The sequence below is a fragment of the Sorex fumeus genome, unplaced genomic scaffold (genome assembly GCF_029834395.1).
Source record: "Sorex fumeus unplaced genomic scaffold, SorFum_2.1 ptg000098l, whole genome shotgun sequence".
NCBI lineage: Eukaryota > Metazoa > Chordata > Mammalia > Eulipotyphla > Soricidae > Sorex > Sorex fumeus.
In genome coordinates, this window is record NW_026606155.1 from 2,294,013 (window position 1) to 2,305,121 (window position 11,109).

The window sequence follows — 11,109 nt, forward strand, 5'->3', positions numbered from 1 at the left end:
TCCCCGCCCCCCACCTTCTCCTCCTCCACCGCCCCGCACCACCCCCCCCCACACCCGCCCCAACCTCGGCCCCCACCCCCGCACCAGCACGACGCCAAGGTCTCCCGGCAGCTGCGAGAGCTCCCAGCCGGAGGCCGGGCCGGACCGCCGGGCCGCCTGCTACTTACACTGCTCCGCTTTGGTGGACATGGTGCTGTCCAGATGGAAAGGCTTTGCCCCAAAATCTGTGTCGTGTGAGCTCCCTCGCTCCGCCAGCGATGTTGCGAGGAAAAGAGCGCATACCCCCCACCCCCCACCCCCTCGCTTTCCCCCTCCCTTAGGCCCGTGTCGCTACCATTCGGACAAAACGCACATCGGATTGCAGAATTCGGTCCCGGAAGGTTAGGAAATCGCCCCCGGAGAAATGGGTGGGATTTAATAGGCGGCCAAAGGCTTCCTGTCCGTCCCCTCCTGGAGCTGCCCGCGTTGCTGTGGGCGGGGAGACCGAAAGGAGACAGCGGGCTGCGGCTCCTGGTGAAATGGGAAAATGGGCTCGACCGGGGGAGGAGTATTTCCATTCATAAGGCGCACGGAGGGGACGGGTGTTTCCCGGAGAAAAGCCTCTTAAAGCGCCGGAGTCCCCGACCATTTGGAGCTCCCCCGGGCGTGCTCCGCGGCCTGGCGATCCTGCGGCGGCGCCGAGCAGCCTCCGCGGCGCCCACGGGACCCGGGTGCGCCCCGCGCGCTCCGGCCCAGCCTCCGGGAGGAAGGAGGGGGAGGCGGAGCCGGGGCGGGCTGCGGAGCGCCGGGGCCGGAGGGCGGCTGGGAGGCGAGCGCCCGGGGGAGCCCCCCGCGCGGGCGGGGAGGGGGCGGGGAGGACCCACGGGCTGCGGGGAGAGGGAGGGGGCTCCCCCGACGCCGCACGCGTGGCGGGTGGTCCTGATGCGGGGAGCGGGGCGCGGATGCTGGGAGGATGCCCGGAGCGCGCCCCCCCCCCCCGCGGGCGCGCCCCGGACGCCCCCCTCCCCCGGGCTGGACCACCACCGCCCGTTTGGAAGCCCCCTCTGCGGGGACGGCGGAGCGAAGCCAAGTGCAAAGGCAGGCGAAGTTACCCCGCCCCTCCCCCTCCCCCCCCGGTCCTGCCCTCCCCCATGGATCAACTACATGGGGGGTGGGGGGTGGGGATGGAGAGGAGGCTTGCCTGCGCCCCGGGCCGGGGGCTCGGTTCTGCCCCCTCCTCTGGCTAGCACCCCACTTCCTCTTGTCCACCTCACTCCCTGGCTCGCCCGAAGCCTCAGTGGACCGGGCAGATCAAACGGCCCAAGACGTGGGACGGTCTTTTATTTATTTAAAGTTTCCCAACCATCAGGACCTTTCTTAACCATTCCGACCGACCGTGGGGAAGCCGAGGCGCAAGACCACAGCGGGGCGGTTTGCAACGGCTAGACGAGCAGAACTGGAAGCGTTGACCTTTAAAAAAAAAAAAATTCTGGTGATAGAATAAAGCAGGTTTGAGGTGTGCTTTTCTTTTCTTTTCTTTTTTCCTATCCCGTCACAAAAGAATAATCTTCATTTTAGGGCAGCGGGGAGGTACTGTTAAATTGTATATACAAAACATTCTAAATCAAACTTTGACAAGGAAAAATGCACACAGACATCAAGGAAAGACCTTTTGAACAACCGAAAGTCATTCTACCGACATTCGATATTATATGTGTTATATAATGTTACGTAATGTATATAATAAGTAGAATTGCCTATTAGGATGCACGCAGTGGCCAAGTTGCACGGTGCTGATGAAAACGTTTGTCGCTTGACTCTTGCAAAGGTACACACAAGCTGGAGCACCTGGGTGATTGGCAGGTGGACCTGACTGGCCTGGCCAAGCGTCCTGCATCACGGCCCATGCCCAAAGTCACATCCCAGAAAGAAGCTCCATTCTTTGCTCAAAGATAACTGATACACAATTATGTCCAAGAGTTATTTGGGGGTAAAAGTTATATTGAAATCATTCTGGAAAAAAAACTCTAAATTTGTAAGACAACAACAATAATTTTTATGTGCTTAAAAGAAAGGTCACTAATTTATTCAGAACTTTCTGGGAGACTTTGTTGAAGAAAATAATAATTGGGAAAAATTTTTAAGATAGTGACTCAAAAGAAAACAAAGTTTGTTACCTTATCCTGATTATTGTTCCTGCTGTTTGTCATCATTCAACCCTCCCTGTTAACTGGAGTGTTGGTACCCGCCACTGACGCCAGCATTAGACAACTGTGGTTTCAATTTCAGCTTTGCCTGGGTCTCAGGAAAGTTACTTCCCTGAGCCTCATTTTTTTCACTTGTAAAATGTTCGTAACAATCCAAGTGTCTCAAAAGTTGCTGCCTTTGCTTTTACCCAGTATCCAGATTCAGTTTGGTTTTTAACTTAATAATGACAAGAATCATAACAATTACACACCGTTTAAAAGTTTCACTGTGTTGGTGCCCAAGATAGTACAGTGGGTAGGGCACTTGCCTTGCATGTTGTTGACCTGGGTTTGATCCTGGCACCCCATAGAGTCCCCCCAAGCCACCAGGAGTGATTCCAGAGCACAGAACCAGTAGTAAGCCCTGAACACTGCTAGGTGTGGCTCAAAAACAAAATAAATAAAGTTTCAAGTTGTTGGTAAAGTCTAGAATTGCCCTGGGCTGAAAAGAACCCTAAAGTTAGGGTTCCTGAAGCCACACTCTCAGAGGCAAATTTTGGTGGCATCAAAGATCTCCTATGGAGTTTGTCAATATTAAACAACTACACATAAAGAATCTAGACTGATTCCCCACACATTTTAAGTGACATTATGAGAACCGAGAATAATCTCTGGTCTACAAACTTACTGTTGTTGGTACATAATGACTACCTGCATAATGCACTCAAATGCACTGACATACAGTTGAGGTTAGTTCTGTCCTTTTTAAATCTTTCAAAGGCAAAAGCATTCATAAAATCGGTATTCAATAATCAACTCCGATCCATGAAACTTCCAAGTTCTCGGAGGTCCCCTGGGCTAATTCATGAAGCTGGACCATATCTATTTTTCAGTTTCTCCATCCGAACATATTTTATTGTACCATTGTAGCACTGTCCTCCCGTTGTTCATCAGTTTGCTCAAGCGGACTCCAGTAATGTCTCCATTGTGAAACTTGTTACTGTTTTTGGCATACCGAATATGCCACAGGGAGCTTGCCAGGCTCTGCTGTGCGGGCAGGTTACTCTCGGTAGCTTGCCAGGCTCTCTGAGAGGGACGGAGGAATCGAACCCAAGGTAGACTCCCTACCTGCTGTGCTATTGCTCCAGTCCTTCAGAGAAATAAATATGACCTCCCTAACCACTTGTCCTCCCCATCTCCCCCTTGGACTGACTCTTCTTCTACAGAGAAGCAATGTCGGTTCATTTTGGCAGGTGAAAGGACCTTTCGTTCTTAATCTACGCTTCCCATCATATATTATGTCCTTGATTGTCTTCTCTTTCTAAAATTCAGATCCCTATCTCTTCAATTCTTCCATTCTATTCACATAACTCCGAAGGAATTTTTCCATCCCAGAAAAGCTGTGTATGTCATCATACTGAATAAGCCGTCTCCATTTCTCCACCTACTTACTATCTCTGTTTCCCAAGCATCCTATTATCAACTCTATGCTGAAACAGGTTCTCCCGATAGTCACTAATAATTTCTTAATATTCGATTATAATTATCTCTTGATGACTAATTCCACCACTTCAAATTATGTCCCTTTTCCTTTATTTTCTTCTTCTCTTAACTTTTAAGTGATAATGCTCTGAAAAATGTCCCTTGAACTTTTTTGCTGCTTTTTTTGTTTCATGAGGTAATTCCAATCTAGAAATACAAAAATAATATTATTAGCACTAATTTTGCCATCACCTATTGCTATCAGGTCTTAATATTTTCTCACATTTACATTATACTTAGAATTGAAGAAATAAGCTATTTTAGACTCACTATAAAACTTTTCTAAATTTGATTTTCATTAAATCCTCAATTTTCATTTAATCCTCAAATATCATTATAACTTAAACAAATACTTAATGTTACTTAAGTTGAGGCATATACCAATATATTACGAACACTATTCTAAACCCTAAGAATAAGGAAATGAATAAGACACAAACTTCTGTCTTCATGAAGCTACTGGGGGGAAAAGAAATTAAATAAAATATATTACATATTAGGGATTGACAATGACATAAAATAAAAAATATTAAACCAGTGATAGGAGGTAGTAAATGCTGAAAGAAGTTGAAATTTTGGTAAAATTAAAAAAGTAAAATTAAGGGGACTGGAGCAATAGCACAATGTGTAGGGTGTTTGCCTTGCACGCAGACTACCTAGGTTCGATTCCCAGCATCCTATATGGTCCCCCGAGCACCGCCAGGAGTAATTCCTGAGTGCATGAACCAGGAGTAACTCCTGTGCATTACCGGGTGTCACACAAAAAGCAAAAAAAAAAAAAAAAAAAAAGTAAAATTAAAGATAGCTACACACATTTTACATATATAGATATGTCCAAAATCATATCTATTGTTCCATAATTTTATTTTATATAATCAATATTCTATCTATAAATTTTCAAAACAAGCAATTTTATTTGATGTTACTTTGTTACTTGACCATGTTAGTGTATATAACAAATTTATTCATTTTTTATAGTATTTCAGCTCATCAATGCACTTATTTACTTTCTAGCTTATTGATAGGCATTTAGATTATTTTTTTCTTTTTTTTATTAGTGAAACACCATGAGGTACAGTTATAGACTTACAAATTTTTGTACTTGGGTTTCAGTTATACAATGATCAAGTACCCATCCCTCCACCAGTGCCCATTTTCCACCACCACAGGTCCCAGTATCCCTCCCACCCCCATCCCCCTCATCCCACCCTGCCTCTGTGGCAGGGCATTCCCTTTTGTTCTCTCTCTCTCCTATTTTTAATATTTTCCTATTATTTACAGAGGGTAATGATCATTTTAAACATGTCTTCAAGTATAAAAATATCTCTAGCATTGCAGGGAGTAACTCCCAAGCACTGCTGGGTATAGACCCAAAAAAAACCAACATGAGATTCTGATCTTTTTCCTGAGGGATGGCTATAGTTGGTGCCACACAGGATAGCTAAACTTCAACGACACACACACAGCCTTTGGTCTGAATTACTAAAGCTCATGAAAGAACAGTCATACTTAGTGGAAAATGAAAGGTTAATTATTAGATAGAGAAAGCCAGAGAAAAGAAATATAATGTGTCTGCTCAAATCTTTAGCTGATCCAGACCCATACGTGCTCAGGTCTATGTTCAGATAACAGTGATCTGTCACTGTCACTGTCACTGTCCTCCCATTGTTCATCGATTTGCTTGAGCGGGCCCAGTAACATCTCCGTTGTGACAACTGTTACTGTGTTTGGCATATCAAATACATCACGGGTAGCTTGCCAGGCTTTGCCGTGCAAGCAAGATACTCTCGGTAGGTTGCCGGGCTCTCCGAGAGGAATTGGACTTGGGTGGGCCATGTTGGCCACTAGCAAGGCAAACGCCCTACCCGCTGTGCTATCACTCCAGCTCAGTGATCTAACTACGAAAGAAAAAAAAAACTAAACTCAATTTTCTTTTCTTTTTTTTCTTTTTGTTTGTTTTTTGGGTCACATCTGGCGATGCTCAGGGGTTACTCCTGACTCTGCAACTCCTGGCAGTACTTGGGGGATGCCAGGGATCAAACCTGGGTGAGCCACATACAAGGCAAACACCCTACCACTGTACCATCACTTCGTCCCCAAAACTCAATTTTAACCGCAATCCTAGAGTTAGCCTATAGTTTAAGTTCAGTTAAATTAGGTATGTGATAAGACCAACACTTTTTTTTTATTTTTCTTTTTTTATTAGTGAAACACCATGAGGTACAGTTGTAGATTTACAATTTTTTGTGCTTGGGTTTGATTATACAATGATCTGATACCCATCCCTCCACCAGTGCCCATTTTCCACCACCATGGATAATATCCCCCCCAACCCCATCGCCCCATCCCCCCCCCCGCCTCTGTGTCAGGACAATCCCCTGTGTTCTCTCTCTCCTTTTGGGTGTTGTGGTCTGCAAAAGAGTCATTGAGTGGCAATCATGTTCAGTCCATGGTCTACTTTCAACATGCATCTCCCCTCCTGGGAGGATCCTCCAAACACCCTTTATTTGGTGTTCCCTTCTCTATCTGAGCTGCCCTTTCCTCTAGAATGCCCGACTGGCCACTAAGCTATGGAGTAATCCTCCTGGTGCTGATCTCAGCTATTCTTGGGTATTAATCTCATATTTTGTTACTTTATATCCCCCAGATGAATGCAATCTTTCTATGTCTATCCCTCTCTTTCTGACTCATTTCGCTTAACATGATACTTTCCATGTTGTACCACTTGTATGTAAATTTCATGACTTCATCTTTTCTAACAGCTACATAGTACTCCATTGTGTAGATGTACCAAAGTTTCTTTAACCAGTCATCTGTTCTTGGGCATTCAGGTTTCTTCCAGTTTCTGGCTATTGTAAAGAGTGCTGCAATGAACAAACAAGTGCAGATGTCACTTCGACTATACGTTTTTGCCTCTCTGGGATATATTCCCAGGAGTGGTATTGCTGGGTCAAATGGGAGCTCAATTTCTAATATTTTGAGAATCGACCATACTGTTTTCCAGAAGGGCTGAACCAGTCGACATTCCCACCAACAGTGAAGGAGTGTCCCTTTCTCGCCACATCCGCGCCAGCATCGGTTGCTTTTGTTCTTTTGAATGTGGGCCAGTCTCTGAGGTGTGAGATGGTATCTCATTGTGGTTTTGATCTGCATCTCCCTGATGATTAATGATGTAGAGCATTTTCTCATGTGCTTTTTTGCCATTCGGATTTCTTCTTTGAGAAAGTTTCTGTTCATTTCATTGCCCCATTTTTGGATGGGGTTGGATGTTTTCTTCTTGTGGAGTTTAACCAGTATTTTGTATATCCTGGATATCAACCCCTTGTCAGATGTGTATTCGGCGAATATCCTTTCCCATTCTGTAGACTGGATAAGACCAACACTTTTGAGAGCAAAATAATAAGTCAGCATTTTCATATCATGACAGTGTTCACAACACAAATCCAACTGACTTGAAATATACTGTGACTTAATCTCAAAGAAAAAAAGAAGACAGTCAAAACAAAGTGATTCAAATGTTGGAATTAGCAGCTAAAGATTTTAAAGTTTAACTCTGTCCAGTGAAAGTAGCAGAGTGAAACAATAGAACGTGCCTGACCCATAATTCTGTCTAATGAGATAAAAATAAAGAATGTCATCAGAGAAGAAGAAAGAGCAGAAGTTGGCTTACTAAATCAACAGGATACATTAAGGCATCTGAGCATGGCACAGATAAGACCAGACCTTGCAAAACGGTCCTGAAGCAAGGCCCCAAGGAAGGGAGTATCTGGGCAAAGTTGTCAAGAGCAGGGTATCAGCACCAGGTGTTTGGCCTTGAGCCTCACTCAACCTCTTAGTCACATGCGTCCACGATACAGAAACTATCACATTTGCTTAGTAAGTCATCCTACCCGCAGCATCTAGCCTTGAATAGGATTGGGCCAGGGCAAAGCAGAGAAGAAAAGGTGATTGGCCAATAATGCTGAACTTTATGTGACTGGACCTTCCTGTAAGCCGAGACCCTCTATAAAAATATGTGTGTATTTGGCAATAAAGTGAACAGCCATTGGCTGCTCCCAGAGGGTGTTCTTCCGCATGCCCGTCATCCTTCGCCCACCCACAGTTTTACCACCTTGGGGAAAAACTGTCCCCCAACAAAAATATGAAAGTATAGGCATGTTTTTTTTTTCACAAGGATTCCCTTTTTATACATTCCTGCCAAAATGTTTTTTCTGTATTTTTCATAATAGTCATTCTCAGATGTGTGCCACAGTATCTCACTGTTTGATTAGAGCTTCACTGATGATTAGTGATGTTGAGGGTTTTAGAAAAATGAACAGGAATGGAGAGATGACTCAAAGGCTGGGATATATGTTTTGCATACAGTAAGCCCCAGGTTTGGGCATATGGCTGGGCGGAAGAGCATAGGGATCCTGTGGAAGCCCTTTAACTTTGTTGTTGTTGTTGTTGGGCCAGAGCTCAGCAGTAGGGCGTTTGCTTTGCGTGGAGCTGGCCCAGCCGGCTGAGGCGGGTTCAATTCCTCCGCCCCTCTCGGAGAGCCCAGCAAGCTACCGAGAGTATTTCACCAAGCTACCTGTGACATATTCGATATGACAAACACAGTAACAAGAAGTCTCACGATGGAGACGTTACTGGGCCCGCTCGAGCAAATCGATGAATAATGGGAGAACTGTGACCGTTGTTGTTATTGTTTTATTTTGTTTTGCCTTATTTGGGGGTCACACTTAGTGATGCTCAGAACCTATTCCTGGTTCTGTGGCCAGGGATCACTCCTGATGGGCTTCAAAGGATCATATGGTATTCCAGAGATTAAAAGTGGGTCTGCCCCCATGCAAGGCAAGCAACCTCCCCACTCTGCTATCACTCCAGTCCCTAGGTTCTTGACTTTCTTGGTTAAATTTAATCCCATGGCATTTATTCTTTTTGATGCAATAGTAAATTGAGCTGTTTCCTTCATTTTTCTTTCTGCCTATTCTTTAGCAGGGTAGGGAACATGTGATAGATTTTTGTATTTTGGCATTATATCCCATAAGATTACTAAATTCATTTATTAATTCTAACAGTTTGTTGAAAACGTTTTTAGATTTTTTTTCTCCTTTTTTATTGAGGGTGCACACCCAGCTGTGCTCAGGGCTTACTCCTGACTCTGCTCAGGGATCACTTCCAGAGAGCTTGGGGAACTGTATCAGTTGCCAGGAATTGAACCTGGGTTGGCCACATGCAAGGCAAGCACCTTACGTGCTGTACTATCTCTCTAGCCCCAGAATTTTCTAGATACATGTCGTCTGAAAATAGTGGCAAACTGGAAATTTTCCTTTCCAATTTGAATGTAAAAAATTACCTTTTCCTAATTGTCTGGATAGGATTCCAATAATATGTTGAATGAATGTGTTGAGTTTGGTCAGCCCTGTGGCTTCTGCTCTTAGAGAAAGGAAGAGAAAAGGCCTTCATTTTTCCACCATCAAGTATAGTATTAGCTGAGGGCATCTGCAGGACATCTGCAGGTCATCTGCAGTCTCTACGTTTGTATCTTGAAGTACATTTCTTTTGTTCCCACTCTGTTGAAAACTATCACAAATCAACACTGACTTTTGTCTACTGTTTTCTGCATCTATTGAGATAATTATATGGTTTTTGTCTTTCATTTTGGTTGTGTGATGTGTCATGTTGACTAATTCGTGTACCCTGACACATGTCTTCATTCCTGGAATACTTCCCACATGATCATAGTATCAGATACTTTTTAATTGTATGATGCATAGATTAAAATATATTCTTAAAAATATCACTGAATGAGGGCTGGAGCAATAGCACAGCAGGTAGGGCATTTGCCTTGCATACAGTTGACTCGGGTTTGAATCCCAGCATCCCATATGGTCCCTGAGCATTGCCAGGAGTAACTCCTGAGTGCATGAGCCAGGAGTAACCCCTGTGTATCACTGGGTGTGACCCAGAAAGAAAAAAATCACTGAATGAGGGGCCATAGAGATATTACGCTGGGTAGAATGCTTGTCTTGCATGTGGCCAACCTGGGTTCAATCCCTAGACTTCCCCAAGCTCACCAAGAGTGATCCCTGAGCACAAAGTCAGGAGTAAGCCCTGAGCACAGAACCCAAAACCAAAAAAAATCCACTTGTGGGCTTAATTACAGTAAATAGTTGTAATGATAAGTCAACTTGAATATAAATCCATAAAAATTATCCAATTTAAAGGATAGGAAGGAGAAAAAAACAGAACTAGAACAGAATTTTGACATCTTCAGGATAGTAGCAAAAGGTCTAACATGAAGTGATGGCATCATTTCCTCTCCACAGTTACGGTCCTCCCGTTGTTCATCGATTTGCTCGAGTGGGCCCAGTAACGTCTCCATTGTGAGACTTGTTGTTACTGTGTTTGGCATATGGAATACGTCACAGGCAGCTTGCCAGGCTTTGCCATGCGGGTGAGATACTGTCAGTAGCTTGCCAGACTCTCTGAGAGGGGCAGAGGAATCGAACTCGGGTCAGCCATGTTGGCTGCGTGCAAGGCAAATGCCCTACCCGCTGTGCTATCACTCCAGCCCTTCCTCTCCACAAAAGAAAATAATAGAGAGAACAAATGAAGGGAAAACTGAGCTGGGGATGTAGCTCAGTGGTAAAATGAAAGTCTTGCATACATGAGACCTGGGTCCTGTCCCCCAGTACCTACACACAGACACACACACACACTCACGATTGCGCACGCATTCATGCAATTTTATTTTAAGAAATAATATCTGTCCCTGACCTTCTGCTGCTGCTCCACCACTCCAGGTGAGGCCTTCCTCCAGCTGGTATCACTGGGCCTACTCTGCAGTGATCCCTCCCTTCCAGCTGGGTCCCAGCAACCTCCACATGTGTGGAGGCTGCTGCGCCATCTTAAGAGGTGTCACCACTACTCCTGAAGTACACAGTCATGCAACAGATTTATTCAACAGAATATACACTGCTCACAGTTATTCTTTCTGCTGTTCTGTCAGAACAGGCAGAGAGAGAGAGAGAGAGAGAGAGAGAGAGAGAGAGAGAGAGAGAGAGAGAACAACTTTCAACCCAATCCCTTAGCATCTTCCAGGTGACCTAAATACAAATACTCATCCCCCCACCCCAGCACAGCAAGAACACTAGAAAACCCATGGGAAAAACATGTGGAAACCCACCACTTTATCTGAGAGAAAACAATATCACTGAAAACACAAATACCATCAACCAGCTGAGTAACTTCTTGGACAATGGCTTAGTGACATCTTGATAAGGATGTTCAGTGATCTTAAAGAAACAATAGCACAGGTAGTCAGCAAAGCACAAGAAACTATATGGGTCAAAATTTAAATACTATAATCAGAAATGACAAAAATACAGAGCATGGTAGGTGAAATAAAAAAAAC

At 44.6% G+C, this 11,109-nt stretch overlaps 1 protein-coding gene across 13 annotated transcripts in view; it reads right to left on the bottom strand.

Moving 5' to 3' along the window:
• UNC79 (unc-79 homolog, NALCN channel complex subunit) overlaps positions 1 to 725 on the bottom strand; it is a 305,414-nt gene extending 304,689 nt beyond the window's left edge. For 7 of the 13 annotated variants that reach the window (XM_056133507.1, XM_056133511.1, XM_056133502.1 and 4 more), the window contains exon 1: positions 353 to 724. In XM_056133507.1, the coding sequence (XP_055989482.1) occupies positions 353 to 557 (205 nt within the window). In that variant the 5' untranslated portion in view covers positions 558 to 724. Of the gene's footprint in view, positions 1 to 167; positions 280 to 352 lie in introns of those variants that run through there. The other 6 variants (XM_056133512.1, XM_056133504.1, XM_056133510.1 and 3 more) reach the window with 3 other exon arrangements.
• Between the last annotated feature and the right edge of the window lie 10,384 nt (positions 726 to 11,109).